Genomic DNA, 24,043 nt, shown 5'->3' on the forward strand with positions numbered 1-24,043 from the left:
AGCAGATTTTAAGGTTTGAGGAAAATTAAATAATGTCTCTTGCTACTAAAAGGAAGCTTAATTCCCTTTCAGAGATGAAGATTTTTATCCAAATACATCCAAAATGGTTTTATGTGGTACACCTTAAAATTAATATTATGATTTCAAAATCTGAGGTACACTTTTTATAAAAAGATAACAGTTTAGAGATTGCTGCTTAACTGCTACCTACAGTCTTTTGCAATGAAATGGGAGCTTCTATTTGTTTACTTCAACTTTGCTAACATAAACATTGACAGTCATTTGATTAAAAAGTGTTAATATTGAAAATAGTTTTGAATTATTGAAAGACGTTTTTGAGTGTCACGTTACACTCGTGTAATGTAACTAAGGTTTAGTTGCAACTGGAAATTGTGGTTCTTTAAAGGTTTTCTGATTGATTTTCTATATATGGGATCAGGAGTCTTGGAACAAACATAATATACTTGGACAGTTTGCTATTTTGTTGGTAGTCAATATTTAGACTTGCTGTTGGGGCTGCAGGATGATGAAGATTTTCCTTGTTTGATATGATTTGGAACTTCCAGTCCTGTGTGAAGCGTTACCTGTTGGGAAAAAAAAACAAATGTTAAAACATGACACCATCAAGTGTTGAAAAGTAAACCACATGATTTTTGTTTTATTCTCTGGTTGGTCCTATCCTTGCAATAGAGTCTCCCTATTTTTATGTATTGTCAGTGCTGATATAACGCGACAGTTCCATTTTCGTGCAATCTCGCGTTATAAGAAAACCACACAATAGCCGCGCCATTTAAATAATGGGGCCAGAATCGAATTATAGCCAATACTGGTAAGAAAAGTTCACGTTCTACAAATAACGGTCTAAATCCTTCAATCCAATTTGCGTTGGAGGAACACATGGTAGCAGAACCGATTGGACTTTCATTTTCAGATTCTCTGTGCCCCGGTCTTCCTTCATGAATAAAATCAGTAGATTAAGACTAGCTTTATAGGACATGGCACCCAGGATTCTGGCCTATATTTCCCAAGTTGCTCCCACTACATCCTGTCAATGACAGGAAGAAATAAATTTAAAGAGTGCAGATCTATTGCTACTCGAAGTGGGTGAGTGAGGTTAGCTCAGTAAGAGTGTGGCCATCACATCATTCAATGTAGTTCTGGCATTGCCTCTCAGAGCTAAAGTTTCTTCTTACACTTTTTAACTGTTTCAACAATAGTTCAGCCACAGGATCACTACTTCTGGGCTGCTTCTACCCTAATTGGTAATCAGTGACTTGGAGAGTGCCAAGAAAGAGGAGACCTCCAGCAGCAGTGCCACCAAAGCCAGGATGAGCTGGACACAGCTCCACCCCAGCTCAGGGTCTCCTGGTGAGAAAGGAGCAGGTCCTGGGCTGGCTCCTCCCATCCAGACTCATGGGCTAGTCCAATGCTCCATGTCTGCAGCTGGCCTGGGTGGTTGAAGGAGGAGAATTCTTCCAATGTGGTGGTCTTGTCACAGCATAGAGGTCTTGTCCCAATGTGGAGATCTTCTCCATCTACGGCATCCAGGTATTCCACTGGCCCGGCAGGCGGTCTTGGCCCCGCATGGTGGTCTTGTTCAGGAGTGGCAGTCTCAGCCTGGTATGGCAGTCTTCTTCAGTGGAGGCTTCTGGCCCAGTATTCTAGTGGCCCAGCAAGGCAGTTTCATCCCGGCTGTGTTTTCAGGGTATTCCATTGTTCCTTAATTGACTTTCCCCAAGCTCAGGATCTGTTAACTGAACTGTGATGAACTTTGTTTTAATTTTACTTTTTTAAATTATTAGTATGATTTCTGTCTTTGGCGTAGGTGCGTGGTGGTGTGACTTATAAGTTTTTTCACTTTTTTGTCCATGTAGAAGTACACATTACAATAACTTTCTGTTCTACTCTTAGCTTGGGATGCAGTGACTGGCTGTAAACCTCTTTCACTTCACAGGTTCCCAGTGGCCATATATAAAATATAAAACTATACTGGCATTTGCGTGCATACACATTAAATCTCAATACAGGCTCATTATGGTACAGGATTAAAGATTCAGTCACCAATGAGGCAACCACACTATGAAAACCCTATTCCTAAGCCCCTAGTACTATATACAGAATTCGAACAGGGCAGATTAATGAATAAAAGATTGAAGCTAAAATTGGACGAAGGTACTGGGGTATTGTGACTTCTACTGAGAGAGTTAGAGAATTAAATATCATCCAAAAATTGTCATCAGGGAAATCTAGGATTGACTTGCCTGGACTTGGGTGCCAGACGTGACCAATGGGTCACTGGTTCAACCCAGTAGATGATATATCTTTATGGATATTTTTCTTCTCACATTAAGAGAGTCTAAAGAAGACACATTTTTTAATCATGGCCCAATCTTACCTGGACATTCCTATTAATGCTGATAGCAGGCACAAAAATGCCTTCCAAATTTTCAAAGGCTACAGGGCCTTGCTGAACATTGTTGATGTAAAATAAAAGGATATGCTTGCTTAGGTCCAGGAGAACTCCAATTGTTGTACCTTTACAAATCCCACCTTCTGTCCTAGAAAACATGAAAATAAATTTTATTCAAATATTACTGTTTCCATTTAATTAAACAAATTTCTTGTTTGACATATCCATTAATACACCGTATTGAAATTTCAGTATCACAAAACTGGTAGAAATGTTTTAAGTATGCCAATTAAGCAAAAAGACAAATGCTATACCAATCAGGGATTCTTACCCTGATGTCTATAAGAAGGTTTCAAGGGATCAGGCAAAAGTAACATTCTAGTTGACATAGCCCTCGTGCCAGTACTTCTTCTGATCATTAACTGGCAGAGATATCCTTTGAACCCTTAGCAAGAAAACAGCTCAAGGCAACCATTAAGGATTGAAAAACGCACTGCCTCATGTCAACTTGTTACAGTGCGTTTCATATGAAAACCCACACTGCTTTTGCTCTCGATGCAGCAGTGTCATGTGCATAGACATATGCAAGTAGTCAGAACCTTACCCTGTCTGAGGTGGAGGGGGCTGGATGAGAAGCTAGTACAGCCCTACCATATTAAATATGACAATGTGGTCACAGATATGTTGAGTAAAGTGTTGGCCCAGCCTCATTGTAGCTAAGTTTCTGATAAAGGGCTGGGGTCATGTAGTGACTGTAGTCCTGGACTAGTAATTCAGTGAATTTCAATTCACGTACCATCATAGTAAGCTGTGAAATTGAATTCAGCAATGCTGGTAATTTGTGTTGTGCCACCAGGAATAGAAAATGACAATATGGCCACTAAATTACTGAAAACAAAAAAACACAAAGTGCAGTCAGGGAAGAAATACTGCCACAGTTACTCAATCTAGTCTACATAGCTTCAGGTTCACTATGTAGCTAATTCTTAATGTCCTCAAGGCAGCAATAGCTGAACATATCCCAAGGATGAATAATTAACAATTTCCAAAGAAAGTTGTTTGTCATTTTCATTGAGTAATTTAATCATTAGTTTACTGCAGCAGTTATTTTTCACACCTGAAAGTGGCAATTATCAGTGAAATTTGGTTATTGAAGATTTTGAAAGTATTACAAGTCAGAAAATGAAACACTTACCTATTTGTGTGGGAATTGCCATGCATAAACCAACTGCGGTTGTTGTCAACATACATGGCCCAGGCCTTATCATCCTTGCCTAGCATCATATCCTTTACTAAATTAATTCTTGCCACTCCAAAAGCAGGGTCGGGGTGGTTATCATAGCGATCAATAGACAGTTCCCAGTAATGGATTCCTTTGGAGAATGCAACAGATCCTAGCACAACGCGATCATCGTAGCTATTACACGTAACAGTCAGGTTATCATTAGACAGAAGGATATCTGGATGGGCAGAATTGGGATCAAAGGTAAACCAAGCCACTGAAATGGAAGAACAGAACAGCAATTTCAGAATAAGAAATATATTCTATTCTCCCTGCATCCCTTCCTCCATCTCAGGCCTTCTCTCCTGAGAGATTGTGCAGGATTGTTAATTTTCTTCTATTTCTTGATCAGATGGCCAGTATTCATTTAAGCCTAGCTAGTGAGCATGGCAGACTGGTCTTCAAGGCTTGGTGCGAGGGGGTGACAGGCAATATAGCCAAACTCTAATTTGATGTTCAGGCACCTAAACATTCCAGCAGAGCACAGCAGGAAAGAAAACGCTGACTGATTAAACTCTTCCCCAGCACAGAAATGTCAAGGTCAGCTGTGGCATCCAAACAAAACAGTCAAAAAGTCCAAATTCTAACCTTCTAACTGGTAGACTTAGAACTACACTGGGTGGTGCTTTACTCACAATGCAGTTAAGGAACTAACAGAACATTTCTTTAATTATCCTTTAAGTACATGCGCCTGTGTAAAAGTTGTGTATGAAGTGAATTCAGCAGTTTCAACCTACCATCCATGCCCTCCCCAACATAAAACTGTCCACAATTTGGTCATAGAGGTTGTCTGAGACAAGAAATAATCGCGGTGGTTTCCTGATTTGAAGTCTAAACCACGCTGCAATTGCAGAACAAAGACAGTTTTATTTATTTCATTTTTTATTCAATGTTTAGCTGTGCTTTATGGATTTTTACTGATCAATCAAGCTGACAATAATTGGCTGAAATACAATAAGACTCCAAGTTCTTATCTTCACATCAGAAAAAGTTGGAATACTCAGCAAGTTAGACAGCTACTATTAGTGACAGAAACTGAGTAATTGTTTCAGATCAATGACCTCTGTTAGTACTGGAAGAAATGAGAAATGCAACAGGTTCAAGCAGATACAGAAGATTGAAAGGAAGGAAGACAGAAAGAAGGAAAGAGAGGGCATGTGATAAAGTAAAGGCAGGAAAGATAAATTGACAAAAGGTAGAATAAGGCAATTAAGGTTAATGGTCATAGAGTCAGCGAGATGTCCAAGTCATCCATGTCAACCAGATATCCTAAATTAATCTAGTCCCATTTACCAGTACTTGGCCCATATCCCTCTAACCCCGATACAAATAAAGAAAAACATATGGAAATGTGAGTAAAAACAAGATTAGTGCCATCAACTTCCATTAATTTCAATTAATTATATAAATAGGGGCAAATATTATCATTTACAATTGTTTTGATCAATTTTGAGTTCTGATGGTCTAATCAAAACAATGTGCTGTTCCTCAAACTTATGCACAGCATCATGAAAAGGAGACTGAGGACAGAGGTCAGAATGGATGAAAGTGGAAAAGTAAAATGACAAGAGTCTAAACTTTTAGGGTCATACTTGTAGACTGAATGGAGCTGATCCACAAATATATCTATAATGTGTGTTTGATCTCTCTAAGGTAGAGGAGACCACATCATGAAAGGTCGATGCAGTATACTAACTTGAGTGTATAATTAAGTTGCTCATTTAACTAGGAGAAATATTTAGGATCTTGGACGTTGATAAAGGAAGAGGTAAAAGGATGGTGTTAAATCTTTTGCATGGGCAGCTGCTTTTGGAAGGGTCAGGATGCAAGAGGTGATTAAAGGAGTAAACCAGCTTGTCACAGATGGAACAATTCCTTCATAATGCAGAAAGAGGAAGACAAAATGTGTTTGGTGATAGCAATATGGAGAATCCTTGGGCAGAAAGTGAGGACAAGGGAAAGCATATTGTAGCCCTGGAGTTTAGGGAAGAGAAGAGAGAATTTGTCTGGGAAATAGAATAGGGATGGTCAAGGGCCCTGTCAACAATGATAGTTGAAATCTTTGGTTGGGGAAAAGCAAAAATATATCAAAGGCATTGGTTTGGAAGGTGGCATTGTCAAGACAGATGCAACACAGATAGACAAACTGAGAATGTATGGAAGTCCTTACAGGAATCTAGTCAGGTATCAAGAGGAACCAGTCAGCTTTTCATAGATGTTGCTCCATAGGCTATGCTCAAAAATGGGATGGGGTGCTGGGCAGATCTGGAAGAAAGAATGTTCCATGATTCCTCAAAATGGCAGGCATAGTTAAATGTTATAAGGGTTCACTGAGCATGATATTTTACTTGGAAGTGCACCTTAACAAAAAATGTTCAATGTTCAATGTTCAGCCTGGCAGAGGAGCATAGCATTGGTGGATGATAACTAATTGGGTGTCTGTTGAAGGCAGAAATGGATAGCTTTCAGACCAGATCGGACATTGATGATGTAAAGGAGATGGTTAAGGCCAGGAAACTGAGAACTCGAAGTGACAGTTGTAGGAAAAAAAGGGGAGAAACAATTAAAAGCAATCAGCTCTGAGTCACTAACTAGTTGAAATAGTACTTATCTCTCTGCCACTTCAACAATTTCTAATATTCTGTTTCCTTCCCATGTTTGACAGCAACAAATGGAGATAAACAGTATTAACATTTAAGGTTGATTTTCGCTGTCCACAAATACTATCAGATCCATTGGAATACTTCCAGCATTTCCTGTTTTTATTTCAGATTTCCAGATCAGCAGTATTTTGCATTTGTTTTCATTTCGTGGTGGGCATCCACGATGTTGTTTAAAATTTTTGCTTCAAATTGGATAAATAAGATAATTTGCCTCTAATTTCCAGATTTCTTTCACCTTCATAAGGTCCAGCTCCATTTGTTTGATTCCTTTCCTCAACATCTCAGTTTCCATTTCTGGGGACTGGCTACTGATTGTAAGCTTGCTAACCCCAAAAGTTGACCTTGTCTGCATTTTTACCCACCCACCCACTTACTGCAGGGACTCTATTTCATTTTCCCAATGTTGTCAATACATCTGTTCTGACAATATTACTTTCTGTATCAGTCTTTCCAACATGTCCTCCTTTTACCTCATCTAAAGATTCCTCCCTACTAGTGTTGGAAGGTATTAGTGGAAAGGTCAATGATCTGAACCCATTAACTCCATTTCCCTCTCCACAGACACTGCTTGATGTGCTGTGCATTTCCAGCATTTTCTGATTTTATTTCAGATTTCCATTATCTATGGTATTTTGCTTTTGGATGTATCTTGACGTCCACAGTCTTCAGTACAAAGATAGTACAAAGAACATGGGTCAAATGTTACATACTGTGCATTAGGAATAACTAGAAACTCACTGCCTTTTAACTCCATCAACACCAATTTTGGTACAGTTCTGACAGCCTTTTGAATCAGTGAATTTGATGCTGCAGCAAACTAATCACAGAATCAGAGTATTTTCAACATAAAAAGACTCCCTTTAGCCCATCATCTGCATGCCAATCATCAAGCATCTATCTATTCTAATCTCTTTTTCCAATATTTAGCCTGTAACCTTATATGCAAGACTTTTCAAGTGTTCATTTAAATAGTTCCTCAACGTCTTGAGGGTTCTCACCTCTACCAGTCTTTTAGACAGTGAGTTCCATATGCCCACAACCCTCTGGGTGAAAAAGATTTTCCTCAACTCCCCTCAAAACTTCCTGCTTCTTATCTTAAAACTGTTCCCCATGGTTATTGAACCCTCTACTAAGGGGAAAAGTTTCTCCCTACTATCTGTTCTCAAAACTCCGAACATCTCAATCAGACATCTCCCAACATTCTCTGCTTTAAGGAAAACAACTCTAATCTATCTAGTCTCTCCTCATTGCTGAATTGCTCCATCTCAGGCACATTTGGTGAATCTCTTTTGCACTCTTCCTAGGGCAATCACATCCTTCCTACAGTGAGGCGACCAGAACAAAACAGGACTCCAGCTACAGCCTAACTAACACTTATATATAATGACATCATTGCTTCCTTGTTCTTTTAATGCCTTGACGGCAAGTATCATATATTCCTCCTTAATCAAATTATCTACCTGATGTGCTGCTTTTAAGGATCTATGGACATGCACACCAAGATGGGTCCCTCCGATCTTCTCTACTTGCTAGGGTCCTACCACTTGACCTTGCTTTGTTAGTTCTCCTAAAATGCATCACCTCACACTTTTCAGGATTAATCCATTTGTCACTTTTCAGCCCATTTGACCAGCATACCTATTCTGTCTTGTAGTCTAATGCTTTCGTTCGTACAGTTTACCACACCACCAATTTTCATGCCATCTGTGAACTTACCCATCATACCTCTTACATTTATGTCTAGATCATTAATGCACACTACAAACAGCAAAGGAGCCAGCATCAAACCCTGTGGTACACCACTGGTTACATGCTTTGAGTCACAAAAACACCCTTCAACCTCACCCTCTGAATCCTATCACTGGTTTAATTTGCCAAATTGCTCTGGATCCCATGGGTTCTTAGCTTCTTAATCAGTCCTCCATGCAAGACCTTATCTAAAGCATTTGTGACATGTAAACTACATCAACTGTACTACCATGATCTACACATCTAGTCACCTCCTCAAATAATTCTATGAAATTTGACAGACATGATCTCTCCATTGCAAAGCCCAGGCTGACTGTCCTTGATCAATTGTTACCTCACCAATTGGAGATTAATTCTGTCAGTTAGAATTCTTTCCAATACTTTCGCTACCAGATGTTAGGCTCACTGGTTTATAGTTTCCAGGTTAATACTATCACCCTTCTTTATCTGGCCTCCAGTCCTCTGGCACCTCTCCTGTGGCCAGAGAGGATTTGAAAATAATGCCAGAGACTCTGCAATCACCTCCCTTGCCTCTTTGGGATGTAAGTTAATAAAATCACTCTCCTAACCTCCTGGGGTTCTAGTGATGTTTCACATTAGTTGAGACACCGCTGCTACTGGATTGTATAAAGAATCTTATAGATACAGAGACCAGTGATGCATTGGATAAACTATCTGCTAGTTTTACTGCACCAGCTTAGCTAGAATGGACTTGTTTTCATATAAACCATTATAAATGTCAAAACTTTTACATCTATTATTTATGGATTTACATTGCTAACTAACCTAACATGGAAAATGGGACTGCTAATATCAAAAAGCTTAGGGATAGGAACAATGGTGGGGAGCCTGCTTCATAAATGATAAGTTAATTATGGAAAATGTACAGGGCTCTTGTGATGCAGTGGTACTGTCTCTATCTCTGAGTCAGGAGGTCTGGGTTCAAGTCCCACCTGCTTCAGAGGTCTGTCATAATAACTCTGAGTAGGTTATTTTTTTCAAAAAAGATAGAAAATATTTGATAAGTCTATCTTTTATATTTATCTTTGGAGTTTCAAAAGCAAAAGCATAAACTATTCTTCTGATGGGAATTTTATAATCCTTTGGAACTATAATATTCTCAGCATTCCCAAAGGCTAATGTAGGGCTCAGCCTCAGAGGTTCTTTGCAATCTAAATTTCTTCATTCAATTCCAATACTTTCAATTACCAAGTTCTGAATTTTCCATCACATTTTAAATTAAGTGTCTATTTAATAGTATACATTTTATTTGCTTATCTAAAGACATGTAAATTATCTTAAATAAAAACATATAATTGCTCAAAAAGCTCAGCAGATCTTGCCGCATCTATGCAGAAAAAGCAGAGTTAACGTTTCAGGTCCAGTGACCCTTCTTCAGGGAATAATTGTTCCAGCAATTTCTGATTTTGTTTCTGATTTGCAGCATCTGTAATTCTTTACTTTTTTTGTTTAGTAAGTTAGCTTATCGTAGAATAATTTGCTTTATCCTCCCTGCACCTGTTTACATTATTTGATAGACGATCTCTTGCCAATATATGAACTTTTCAATTTATTGTTTATAGATGACATGCCTGGAGACTGTACACATGAAAAAAATAATTAACACTTGCACGAGTTGTGTATTAATGATGCCAAACTCTTATATATTTGTAACTGTGTTAAAAATTGCATAATCTTCAAACGCTATTTTTTAAAAATTGTAAATGTGATTGGACTAGCACTTTGTATGAATCTGACTTTAATTTTAAAATCTGTCAGCTTAAGGTGAAGAACAAATGTTATTGTTTATTGATTTCTAACTTAGAGAGAGGGGATATTCTTTAGCCACCATGTAATGATTTAATTGGAAACATCTATGACAAAGTGTGTATGGGAGATAAAACCTGTTAGTTAGAATAATTGGATAGTTCCTCCAAAGTGCCAGCACAGGCACAATGTGGCCTTCTCTCGTGCTACTATATTCTATTTAAGATTTTTTTTTGTTTGATAAATTCAAATTGACTCCAATGACACTCACTCATACTTGAGCATAATAAACTTTTACTTCTTACTTTCAATTAATATTAATTTTCAATTACTTAATTTTGACAGATTACATCAAGTATATAGATGTAAGGGAGATGAAACAATATTAAGACTAGTAAAGCAAAATGTGAACTATGGTCTTTTTCAGACAAGATACACAACCAAAGGCTAAGATCCCAGCAGAGTCACAATAACTCAGATAATAATGCTAATTCTAATGATACAAAACAGTTGCATCGAAGTTATTAACTTCGTAAAACTAAATTGGTATTTTGGTTTTCCTCACCCTCAGATGTCTGCAACACAACCGTTTTACTGTAAGGTCCAACACCTGCTGAGTTAAAGGCTTTTACTCTTGCATTGTAGACACTGTTGAACTGAAGTCCATCTACTGTGCACACTGTTTCTTTGCCAACATACACCTCCTGAAATTCCAAGTATAGTAGTTGTTAGTTAAGGGGAGAATGCCGGTGCATGGTCAGAACTACAGTACTTCTGGCTTTCAGCTTCTTTATGTAAAATGTAGTTCAGTCACACAAATCACAAGCACTAAATAATTTTAAAAATCATGTGACATAAGCCAATAAATTATTCTGCAATAAAAGCATCCATATGTCGAGAGTATTGATATAACATTTGTTTGTGTTTAAATGGATATGTTCATCAGTTCTTATTGAGCATTAATATTGCAAACATTTTTTGAAAAATTAGCCTGAAGCTGTCTTTCAACTTTTTCTTCAATTACAAATCAACTTCAGTAAGTAAATTCATCTAGCCTAGCCTGAAACAAATAAATGTAAACATTTAATATTTTTAAAAACTCCCTCCGGATCTCTCATTTGTGGTGACTTCCCGGATTGTTCTCTTTCAGACAGGATGACACAGTCATAGGAGATTCATTTACACCTGTTCTTAGGGACATACTTGAGACGAAAGAAACTGAGCCTTGGATTTCCTTTTAAGGAAGAGGCAAGGACTGTTCCCTTTCAGCTCTGTTCCCTGACATGCCTACTATAAGGAAGAAACCTTTCATTAAATCCAGGGTTAGGGGGATATATGTGGAGATAGGGAGTAAGCATCATACTGTAGGTCTGTGATGGTACGAGCAGGAGCACTCCTGATGTCAATGGGAGGGAACAACATCCTCTGCTGCTGGGTAAGCCAGCAAGGGTAGTCTGAGAATGTTAAAAATCACAACATCAGTTTATAGCCCAACAGGTTTATTTGGAAGCACTAGCTTTCAGAGCGCTGCAACCACCTTCATCAGGTGGTTGTCTGAGAATGACAAATAGACATTCAATCTCGTTCTTCATACATTTTGCAGAAGAATTTTGAAACAAACACAAGATTCTGATTTACTTATTTTGAATCATCAAATAATAAAATTTAGCAGCCATCTAGAAATAGCAAGCACCCACTAAGTCGGCAGCACAAATCCTCACACCTAAACATTGGTATACATTGTGCCTGTTTTTGTTATGTATCTAGTTAGGTGGGTGTTGTCTCTTTGAGTGAATGGGTTGGGTGACCCAGAGGTGAGAGTTAAATGGGCAACTAAGAACAACTGTGGAGCTGAGAGGACACACAATAAAGTATTCCCTATTCAAGTTTACTCTCCGTCTATCTCATATTTGACTTATGGCTCTTGTGAACTGCAAACACAACAACTGGCAACAAGAGTAGGGTGGACCACAGACTGTCTGTGAATGCCATTTTGTTTTTTTGTCAGGAGGAAGAACATTGTCTGTATTTCAAAAACAGTATGAGATTGTGCAGGTAACATCGAGGGAAGCAGTCACCAAGGGAGCTGGGCTGTGGGAGATGTCAGTGCACTGATACAGTCAAAGAGAAAGTAGCCAACGTGGAGACTGTTCACCAAGGGAATTCAACTGTGACCAGCTACTAGACTCGAATGGCGGGAAAAATTCCCACCAGCAGGAAAACAAAACGGTGGGCCAATTTGGAGCAGTGGGACCACTGAAGAGTTAAAATGTTGGACACTGTACACCAAACATTTTGATGCACCTTTATAGGTGAATAAGGTGGTTGAAGACATAATTGTATTGGTTTTCTTGTGTACCATTAGGAAAAAGATCTTCATGATTCCAAGGAGTCTAATGCAACCAGAGAAACCCATAGAGAAAATATTCCAAGAGCTCTGCAAAGTGCTGGAGAGTTATTTTCTACCATAGCCACTGAAGATGACGGAAAATTTCTGTTTTTATCAATTGTACAGCACGAAGGAGAATTGTTGCCCAATTTGTGGACACCTTAAAGAGGTTAGCGGAACATTGCAAGTTCAAAGGGTTACTTCAAGATATCTTGCAGGACCATTTGGCTTGTGTCACAAGACCATCCAACAGAAGCTACGGACAAGGACAGACCTGGATTCCAAGACAGCTTTAGAAATTGCTACCTCGATGGAGTTAGCTGTCAGCAAAGTACAACGCCCAGGTGCATAAAACATCAGAAACTCAGCAGTGTGTGGTACCAACTATAGAATGGTACTGATGTGGCAAGAGTGGCCACAAGGAGTCAACATGTTATGATGAGAGAAGCTCAATGCAGCAGGTGTAACAGAGTGGGCAATATTGCCTGAAATTGCCAAGTACAACTCAAGCAACAAAAGCAGTGTATCAAAGAGACAATTCAGAGGTCAAGGTAGATGCCCCCAATAAGGGAGCAGACAGGGAGTCAGCCAGGTCTGTGGGAGAAGCAGAGTTTCATTTAAACATCTTGTTGGTACAGAGTGAAGTTCATTGTTTCTGGGTTCTTCCCAAATTAGATGGTAAGACAATATAAATGGAAGAGGGTATGGTTGTCCCTGATTCCTGAATCAATATACAAGGAAAAGTTAAAAACACTGCTATTGAAACCTGGCAAGTGGGTCAGGAGACTGGACCAGGGAGCCAGGGAGGCATTCTAGGACCAACTGTGGAGCTCATACAATGTACAATCATTCACTGTTCTAGTTTACCCTCCATCTACCTCATATTCTAATTATGGTTCTAGTAAATACAAACACAATAGAAGGTTGGAATATAAAAACAGCGATGTCCTACTGAGGCATTATAAAGCTCTGGTTTGGCCCCACTTAGAATACCGTGTCCAGTTTAGGGCCCCACACCTCAGGAAGGACATATTGACACTGGAGCATGTCCAGCGGAGATTCACACAGATAATCCCTGGAATGGTAGACCTAACATACGATGAACGGCTGAGGATCCAGGGATTGTATTCATTACAGTTTAGAAGGTTGAGGGGAGATCTAATAGAAACTTACAAGATAATGCATGGCTTAGAAAGGGTGAATGCTGGGAATTTGTTTCCATCAGGCAGGGATACTAGGACCTGTGGGCAAAGCGTTAGAATTAGAGGGGTCAATTTAAAACGGAAATGAGGAGACATTTCTTTAGCCAGAGAGTGTGGGCCTGTGGAATTTATTGCCACGGAGTGCAGTGGATTCCAGGACTTTAAATGTCTTCAAGGCAGAGACTGATAAATTCTTAATCTTGCAAGGAATTAAAGGATACGGGGAGAGTGCAGGTAAGTGGCATTGAAATGCCCATCAGCCATGATTGAATGGCGGAGTGGACTCGATGGGCCAAATGGTCTTACTTCCCCTCCTATGTTTTATGGTCTTGCAACAATTTTATATGCAAGAAACAAAAGAATAGAGAATTTTATCCATAAAAGTTTCTAGTGGTCAGTTATCAGTTAAATAAACCTGTTGGAATATAACCTGACATTGTGTGATTTTTAACACAGTTAAAAAAAGTACTTTCTGTAATTAATTAGTCTTTTCATTGGACAGCAGCCATTTTAAACTGGAAGTAAGCAAATTCAAATGTTTATGAGAGATAAATTATACATGTGATCCATAGTCTGGGAATCCAACACAATACTATGGATTTCAGTGAGATTTGCCTTATTTTAAGGATTTATTTTCAGGTAATCTGTGTAATTACTTACAGTTGTTAGAGTTAATATGCTGATATCCATATTGAAAACTGACATCCACTGCAAGCATATTGATTTATCAGACAATGCTTGGAAAAACTAAATTCCCATTTATTCATGGTCATTTTCAAATAGATGCAGCTCATCATCTGAAGTATTACGATCAAATTAACAGCATTACTCATAGAACTACAATCATTATAATACATTTTATTCATAAAGAGGACAAAGATAATATTATGGTCATTAGGCCTTGTTTGCTCTGAATTGTAGAACAGAACTAGAGTCTACATCCTGTCATTTGGTCACATTAAGAATTTATCATGTGTGAAGCAAAGTGGAAATCAGCCCAGGGAAAAAGTCTTAGCTCATAAAAACTTTGTATGTTTGGCAATTATAACTATATGTTTAAAAAATGTCTGAAGTTTATTGCTCTATTTTCTAAATGAAGGCCAGAGCTCAGTGAATCTATCAAATACAGGAACATTTTCCTAGTGCACTGTTCTAGTAAACTCAAATGTATTTTTAAAGAGCTTGTTTATAATTTCTAAACAGCAATCAGAGGAAATCCTTCCTTAGCAGTCAGCTGATCCAAACACACCAGCTAGATTCCAGACTCAGTCACCAGTTCATGCTCTGACTTCAGCTGAACTGGTCTCCTTGATTTAGGCACGGAGGGAGAAACAAAACAGACTCTCCCTAGCCATTCAGTGATTTTCCCATGATTGTAGATAGGATCAGGTGCAGATATGATGATTCTTTGAAGGAATAGCTTATTGGCATTCTTTCTGTAAAGATTCATGAATGAATGATGACCAATTATTACCTAACTACTCAACAGTACATTTCTCCATGCCCCCATACTCCAACAAGGAGTATCCTTCAGGAGACGAAAGAAGGGAAAATTGGTAAGCAAAAAAAAATCTGCAGTTTGTTTTATATATCATTATAAAAGGACAAGTTTGCTCATTTTCAAAGAAAACACTGCTCAAATATAACATTCATTGATGGCAAGTAAGAAAATCAAGTTGATCTTCACAGATGTAAAATATCATTACAAAGTGAAAGATGAAATTTTTACCTGAAAGTGCCCACCATTTCCATCATCAAGTTCTAGTATGTAGCCTTCGATCTGAGTCTGGTTGAGTGGAGGTGCCTTCCATGCAAGTGTAGCAATGTTGTTATTAGTACAACATTTCTCCAGTTGTAGTATTGGTGCAGGTGGCACTGCAGAAGGAACTAAGCATATCTCAGTCTAACTCTGTCTTTGCACAATAACATTAATAAACCTGCAATCAGTTCCCAATTCCACAAAATCTATATTTTAGAATATGGAGATTTGAAATTACATCAAGCAAATTAATGTGGTTCAATGGATTTACACTCAGTTTCAACTTTACCTTTATACAGTTTGTAACAGCAACATTCCACAAACCGTACTGAAATTCACAACAGATTAATTTGTCTAATTGTAGTGCTTGCAGAATGAATACTAGCAAGGGCACTCGCTCAGCTCCAAAAATGCAGTGTATCCTCGATCCTGTCTCCAAAACAAGCTACTGACAGATTGATACAACATTTCCAGTAAATGGTCTATCAAGAGATACTTACATCATTTATTCAAGCATAGAAAGTATAGGCATAGATTAAAAAAGGGAAGATTCAGGAATCCTAAAAAAAAGTAAATATTACTAGATATTAAACATCTAAAATCCTGCAGTTTACCCGCAAATATCTGTACAATTTTGGCTGGTTCCAAGAATGGTCTGCAACCAAACAGGCTGGTAGAATTCCTGGAGCCAAGCAGAATCACAACTCTCAGGTCTAATTAATAGCCAAGCTGGCTGGAGAACAAACAACAGTGACTGAGTACCTGACTAGTCGAAGTATCAGTTATTGAATCTGCCACATTAAGGTAGTTTGGCTTCAATTTACCATCACAGGGCACATTATTATGGAGTTGAAGTAACCTGAAAGAGTCATTTCCAAGGTGGACAGGCAAGTCGGGCCATAAGCAAGAATGTTAAGCGCCAATCTGAATTTGAAAATGGCACAGACTAGTCCATGTGCAAATAAGTGTTATTTCATCCCAAAAATAAGTATCAAATATAGTGTCAATCAGCAAAAAGGGACTGAATTTAGACCACAGCACAAAAGGATCAACTAGAACATTGCACATGGCTACCAACTGTTTCAGAGAGAATTTATTAAAATTAAAAATTGCTCACATGACTGTTCTGAAATAGAATTATCTTGATGGCTTACAAAAGCTATAGTTCACAACTGTTAGAACTGTCAATAGGTCCCTGATAATAGAGAAGGCCTCCTGTGACCTTATCTGCCACTCCAACATACCGCTTTCCTTCACTATAGTCAGTCTAAATTGGGCACAGATATCTCAGGCACATTGTTTTAAAAGACTGCCAGTATTTGGCAGCACAATATTCAGTTCATTACAATCATCTCTAGTGTTTCATCAGTGCAGGAACCCCACCTCACCTCAAAACTCCACTGGAGTAGGCCTGAAGCACGTAGCCAAGTGAAGGAGGATGCAGGAGTAACTGCTTCAAACAGATGAGATTCCTCATTTCGCCTGTCTAGAAACAGCAAATGCTATCACCTAATATGGTCTCAAGGGATGCCTGAGACCTAATGGAATGAGGCAACAGGGTAATACATTTACTAATGAAGGGTTAGTTGATGTGAATGTGATGTGTTAATACAGAGAGCTAGCAATCAGTGAGGTGTGAGTATTATGGAGTGTGGTTAAAGCTCTCTCTAAAAAGATGGACTTGGACTCTGTTAGAAACAAAAGCTAACTTATTGTGCATAACAGCAAAAACATCGTTGGCAGCCCAGTGGCTTTAGATGGTCATTCAGGGAGGACCAGAAAACTGAGAAGAGAGACATGTTATCATCTCTGTTACCTAATTACAATACTATGTGAATGATTCTGTCTTTATCTGGGTTTGACCTCATTATTCAGTCTGTACAAAAGTGGACATGAAGCATGTAAATAAAGATGTACCTATTCTCCACTTTGAAATGTGTGTAGAGAAATAACAGCCCTTCTTTGTCCTGTGTTGTATCACAACCAAAATACCACAGTATTTCTTACCCTTCACATTCTGAATAATTCCAAACATTTTACATAGAATACTAGGGAAATGATGCTTCCATTTTTGATTTGCAATTATCTCCAAGTTGAGTCTGCTTGATACCACTATTACAGCTCATATGATGACTGTAATCATCATATGATTACAGGAACCAGGAATATGAGGAACCATCAAAATCCAACTTTATCTTTAATACAAACAGTTTGTAAGCAGTTCTGATAACACAAGCCTTGTATGGGGTAACAGACTGGCTTGCAAATCTAAGTGTATCATGTCAAGTTCTTGGCGTAAACTAAAATACCCCTTGCAAAAGTCAATCTAAAGCCATATTGTATTATTGCTTCACACATCATTACTTACTTTTCATTTGAATAAAATCAAGTTGGTGAATTGACTGCAGTAATGGGCCATTGTCGAGAGTCAGGTCAAATTCAGGATTTATTTTGGCTTCTAAAGCTCCTTTAACCCATTGCTCCTGAGACACTTGAACACGCTTGATTAAAGCATCTGAAATCTAGAACAACATTTAACATAATGCACGTCCACTTTTAAAGTTTTTTAATTCAAATTTATTTCAGATAAATGCCAAGAGATGGAATTGATATAGGATGGAGCAATTTATTTACTGTAATAATTAAGAACATTATTTATAAACAAAATGTTGCTAATATTTGGGGATGATCTTTCCAAACCTACAGTGTCAAAAATCTCATAACACTAGGTTGATCACTAACACCTGATGAAGGAACAGTGCTCCAAAAGCTAATGTTTTCAAATGAATCCATTGGACTATGATCTGGCTTCTGTGATTTTTGACCTTGTCCAACCCAGTCCATCCACATCAAATCTACATTTAATTTAGAATCATGGAATTTAGTTGCTTGGTAAAATGGGAGACATAACTGAAGCATATCATCTTACACTTATCAAGTCAAACACAAGATTACCAAATTTCAAATTATCTTAATTTATACAGCAAAACAAAGTTTAAATCAATTTCCCAACTATTTTTTCACAGATACTCAATTCTAGAAAAAAACATCATTTCTATGTCAGCTATTTAATTAATTGATTCTTCGCAGTTTATTTTCCTTCTTTGGAGGAAATTTGATGATTCTTTTCTGATCCTTGCATGAACCTTTCACAGTTCTGGTAGCCTAACATTTCTCAGTTCTCACAACTTGAAAACTTCTAAACAACCTTTCCTGATTTAGGTGCTGCATGAAGGGTCAGTGTGGACTTGTTAGGCCAAAGGGCCTGTTTCCACACTGTGGGGATTCTTTGAAGTGTGGAATTAATTTTAAATCTTTCATTTGAAATGGAGTCATAGAGTCATACATGACAGAAACAGACCCTTCAGTCCAATCAGTCCATGTCAACCATAATTTCAAACTAAACTAGTCCCACCTGCCTGCTCCTGGCCCATATCCGTCCAAATGTTTCCTATTCGTATACTTACCAAATGTCTTTCAAATGTTGAAACCACATTCACCACTTCCTCAGGAATTTCATTTCACACATGAACTGTGTAAAAAAATTGCCCCTATATCATTTTTAAGTCTCTCTCCACTCACCTTAAATCTTCCCACATGATACATTTGAAACTGGGAATGCACCAAATGGTTAGCAGGTAAGTGAAGGTTACAAGCTTTCATTGCAAAAGCATTTACATCACAGAAGAAGGCCTTAAAATTTGGATGATGATATAGAATAAGCAATATCAAATTGACTGCCCATAACAGACTGTACTCAATTTTGTTTCTTCCTGTGACTTAAATGGAAAGCAAAATTGACATGCTACATACAGTTGGCTGCTAATTTTATATAATTGGTTCCACACCATCACTCAAAGTTAAAATGATAGCTATATACCTATGTCAGCTTATTGGTGAGAAATGCAAAATAAACCCTGCTGCCTTCAAATATTTTCTCCTCAGCTTTAATTTTATTTTTAAAGCAGTTCTGAGGCAAATAATCATCTCCTGATTCTCCAAAGCCTGACAGCCATCTACAAGGTATAAGTCAAGGCCATGAGTTGGAATACTCTCCACTTACTTGAGGGTTGCACAATGACTCAGTAGTTAGCACTGCTGCCTCACAACACCAAGGACCTGGGTTCAACCCTCTGGCAAGTATCTGTGTGAAGTTTGCACATTCCCCTGTGTCTATGTGGGTTTCCTCCTGGTGCTCTGGTTTCCTTCCACAGTCTGAATATTAGGTTTAGGTGGACTGGCCATGCTAAACTGCCTATGGTGTCCAGGGATGTACAGGCTAGATGGATTACCCATGGGAAATGCAGAGTTACAAGGATAGGGTTAGAAGAGTGGGTCTGGGTGGGGTGTTTTTCAGAGGGTCATTGTGGACTTGATGGGCTGAATGGCCTGCTTCCACACTAAGGGATTCTATGATTCTATGAGTGCACTAGGACAACGTATCCAACTTGACTGGCACCTCATCCACCACATTCCACATTCACTCTCTCCACAGGGACAGCAGTGTGTATCATCTACAAGACGCACTGCGGTAGCTGACCAGAGTTCCTTCAACAACACCTTCCAAACCAGGGATCTCTACCACCTGGAAGGACGAGGCCAGCAGACACATGGCAATAGCACCACTTACAGTCCCCATGCAAGCTTCTCACCATCCCAACTTGGAGTGACACTGCCACTCTTTCATTATCACTGGGTCAAAGTCCTCAAACTCACTTGATAACAGCACTGTGAGTATACCTCCCACCATGGACAGCAAGAACTCACTGCTGTCTTCTCAAGGGCAATTCGGGATGGGCAATAAACGTTGGCCTTGCTAGTGACATCCATATTTCATGAACAAACAAAAAAGTGAATAGGTTTCTAGGTTCAACCACACTCTGTGGATAATATTCTAATAAGTCACCTCATAAATACATTATCCCGCCTCAGGCAACTGACTGTGTGGAGTTTGCACGTTCTCCCCGTGTCTGCGTGGGTTTCCTCCGGGTGCTCCGGTTTCCTCCCACAGTCCAAAGATGTGCAGGTCAGGTGAATTGGCTATGCTAAATTGCCCATAGTGTTAGCTAAGGGGTAAATGTAGGGGTATGGGTGGGTTGCGCTTCGGCGGGTCGGTGTGGACTTGTTGGGCCGAAGGGCCTGTTTCCACACTGTAAAGTAATCTAATCTAATCTAATCTTATTTCTTTCTTTCAGTGACAATTTTAAATTAGTTTACATTTAAATAATTACATTTCATCATCACTGTGTGCCTTTAATATTCGAGAACAGAGCACCCAAAACTGGATAGATATCCTATGCCCCAACCAATGACTAATATAAATAAATCATCATTTCTTTATAATTGCACTGTATGTGCCTGCTTACAAAACACATTCGCTGCAAAACAATGCTGTTTCTCCTATCTGACTGAAACAAAGAATTAGTATTTCAAGTCATGTTCAAATAATTCTCTCTCTTGAGCTGTGTCATGTCATGTTTCTTCAATAAATGTTGCAAATAGATTGAGTATTAAGATAAAGTGCTAATTTATTAGAAGTGATCAAGTGCAGAAACACTGAATGAATAAATTTACAAGATTGTGCTCCATCTTATTGCTTTCTGATGTGCTCTATCTTATTGTTTTCCAATGAGAAGGTTACTTTGAGATTGCTGCCTCAGAGAAATAGATGGGACTCATGCTGGTATACGTTTCTATATTCCCATTTGTAAACTTGAAATACAAATGCAATAACTGAAGTGGAAGTAGGCCATTTGGCCCATTGAGGCTGTGCCATCATTCAATAAAATCATGGTTGATCCAATTGTGACCTCAACTCTACTTTTCTACTTATTCCCTATATCCTTTGACTGCTTTGTTAGCCAAGATCTAATAGCCTTAAAAATATTCAATGAGCCTACCATTACCACTCTCTAAAGAGAGTTCCACAAATTCATGACCCTCTGAGAGAAACAAATATTTCATCATCTCTGCCTTAAGTAGAAGATGCATATTTTAAAAACTCCTCCCTGGTTCTAGTCTTTCCCCCAATAGGAACGATCCATTCCCTCAGCATCCTCAGCAGGCTTTCAGGATATGTTTCAAGAAGATCATTCTTCTGAACCCCAATGGATACAGGCCCATTTTGTCCAACCTATCCTCACAACAAAACTCTCATCCCAAGAATCAGTTGAGTGAATTGTTTCTAATGCATTTATGTCATGTCTTAAATGAGGAGACCAAAACTGTTCACGGTACTCTAGATATGATCCTCTCAATACCCTGTACAACTATAGCAAAACATTTATACTTCAGAGTCATACAGTCATACAGCACAGAAATAGACACTTCGGTCCAACCATAATCCGAAATTAAACTAGTCCCATCTGCCTGTATTTGACCCATTTCCCTCCAAACATTTCTTATTCATTTACTTGTCTAAGTGTTTTTTTAAAAGTTGTAACTGTACCTGCATTCACCACTTACTCTGAAGGTAATTCCATGTTTGGAACACTCTCTGTATTAAAAAAAAGTCCTCCCTGTCTTTTTTAAATCTTCTTCCTCTCACCTTAAAAATATGCCCCCAGTCTTGAAATCCCCCACCCAAGAGAAAAGACACCTATCATTCACTTATCTATACTCTTCATCATTTTATAAATCTCTATAAGGCCACCCCTCATCTTCCTACACTCCAGTGAAAAAAGTCCCAGCCTATCCAGCCTCTCCTTATAACTGAAATGCTCCATTCCTGGCAACATTAATATTCCATTTCAAGAAACAACAATATTCCATTAACCTTACTACTCACTTGCTTCACCTGCATAGTAACTATTTGAGATTTACATACAAGAATATTCAGATCCCTCTGTGTGTTTCAATCTCTTTTTGTTTAAATAACATACTATTCTACTCATCCTTTCACACTTTCCAACAACATACTCCATCTGCCAAACAATCGCCTGTGCACCTAACCTAACTAGCTCTTCAGAATCCTTGCGTCCTTGCACTACCTGCTTCCCAACTATCTTTATATCTCTGAATAAATTCTCAAATAAATGGTCATTTTCTCTTGTCAACACATTTCTGAAAGGTAATTTCACTCAAATATTCATTGCAGAAATGTTTACTATATAATAAGATGCATACTACAAACCTGTAGAAATCCGCTGGGATCATTATCTTTTAATACTTCTAGGCAATACTCCATGAGACCTGTTGTCTGGCGAAGTTTCAATGTGCAGTGGCTTATCTGCTCACGAACAACCTGAAAAGTCCATGTAGAATGTTTATATTAAAACTGAACATATATAAAGTACAAAGAGAAATTTACATCATTAAGTTTGCATGTTCTCTTAAAATGAGTCTTGTGTGTACAGTTTCTCAGTTTTTACTTGAAAGTGAAAGAATAAAGATCTTATATGCAAGCAACAAAACAGGATTTGCTCAAGAAACTCAGCAGGTCTGGCAGCATCTGTAGGAAGGAAGCAGAGTTAACATTTTGAGTCCAGTGGTTCTTCATTAGTGTTCTTGCCACAGATGCTGCTAGACTTGCCAAGAATTTCTCCTGGAATTTGTACTTTTTGTTTTAGATTTCCAGCATCCACAGTTCTTTGTTTTATCTTATGTATAGACATTTAGTATTCATTCAAGGCTATGGGAAAATCATTGTGCATTAATTAAACCATTCCCTGGAGAACCAAGGGTACAGCTTCTACATAATACTGCTATAGATTATGTCATACTCATCTGGTAAAGCAATAAATACATCAGTTCATATGGAAAACATACATGCTTTTTTGTCTGGTTTCCCCTTCTGCCAAACATACAAGTACATGAAACAAGCGAAATGGTAAAGAAGTGCCTATGTAATCACATGAGAGATCCAGAGGTCTGGACTAAGTCTCACCCCTGTGGCTATATAATTTTAATTTGCTTTTAAGAATGTGGAATATAGAGCTGGTATCAGTAAAAATGATCATGGATCTACCAGGTTGTTATAAAAAACAATTAGATGTAATGAAACACAGTGGCCCAAATTTTCAGCACAAAATCACAAGTACTGCCACTTAAGATAGTATTTCCCATTTTTGTTGAGGAGGGAGTGGAGTCAGGCTGACTTTTGCACAAGTATTTAACAGAGGCAGCTGACCACTTAAGTCACTAGCTGCCTCCAATGAGGTAGGATTTAGTATCCCTGTAGCATGGAGCCCAGAGTGTGCATATTGGATCAGCTAAGAGTATGTCTGCCCTTTGTAGATCTTTTAGGATAACCAGGAGATAGATAGCCCTTCAGAGAGAATTGGCACCCCTGTGGATATGGTACCTGGCTGTCTTTGGTGGCAGTGGTAACACCGCCGGGGTATGTGTGGTAGCTGTACATGATGGAAGGGGTCAGGTATCCTTTGATACTGTTAATAGTAGAGACAACAATGCCTAAGTAGTGATTGTAATGAGGTCAGCCAGGTGGACATCATAGAATATGAGTTCCCTGATTGGGGGCTGTTAATCTGTTCTAATCAGGGAGCCCTGGTTGACAGATAAAAAGAGAAACATCTGACTCAGACCTGTCACTCTGAGAGCTGGATAGTGTCAAGGGCATTTGATGTATAATCGAGGGGGACTTGGAGTTATTTCAGTGGTGATGAGAGTAAAGCATGGTCCTGAAGAAATTTGCTCGCAACAGTTCTCTTTGAGTTAGAGTAAGCATTTCTGGCACCATACCATTATTTGGGAAGCTTGATTTGTTTAATCCTGCCATTGAAGATGGGCCCAGTATATGGAAAGAATGTGTTTTTTTTTTCTGGCAAATGACATTAAAGCAGATGTAAAGCAATGTACTTTGT

At 38.5% G+C, this 24,043-nt stretch overlaps 1 protein-coding gene across 1 annotated transcript in view; it reads right to left on the reverse strand.

Annotated features, from left to right (window-relative positions):
* Window positions 1-491: 491 nt before the first annotated feature.
* The window catches only part of LOC132835818 (E3 ubiquitin-protein ligase TRIM9), a 54,102-nt gene continuing 30,550 nt past the window's right edge, over window positions 492-24,043 (reverse strand). Inside the window, exons 4-10 of the mRNA XM_060854910.1 lie at window positions 22,354-22,464; window positions 17,590-17,743; window positions 15,192-15,337; window positions 10,437-10,575; window positions 3,606-3,909; window positions 2,396-2,558; window positions 492-584 (exon numbers count right to left, since the gene is read on the reverse strand). Coding sequence (XP_060710893.1) covers window positions 492-584; window positions 2,396-2,558; window positions 3,606-3,909; window positions 10,437-10,575; window positions 15,192-15,337; window positions 17,590-17,743; window positions 22,354-22,464 — 1,110 coding nt within the window. The remainder of the gene's footprint in view (window positions 585-2,395; window positions 2,559-3,605; window positions 3,910-10,436; window positions 10,576-15,191; window positions 15,338-17,589; window positions 17,744-22,353; window positions 22,465-24,043) is intronic.

The sequence above is a fragment of the Hemiscyllium ocellatum genome, chromosome 3 (assembly GCF_020745735.1).
Source record: "Hemiscyllium ocellatum isolate sHemOce1 chromosome 3, sHemOce1.pat.X.cur, whole genome shotgun sequence".
NCBI classification, from domain to species: Eukaryota; Metazoa; Chordata; class Chondrichthyes; order Orectolobiformes; family Hemiscylliidae; genus Hemiscyllium; species Hemiscyllium ocellatum.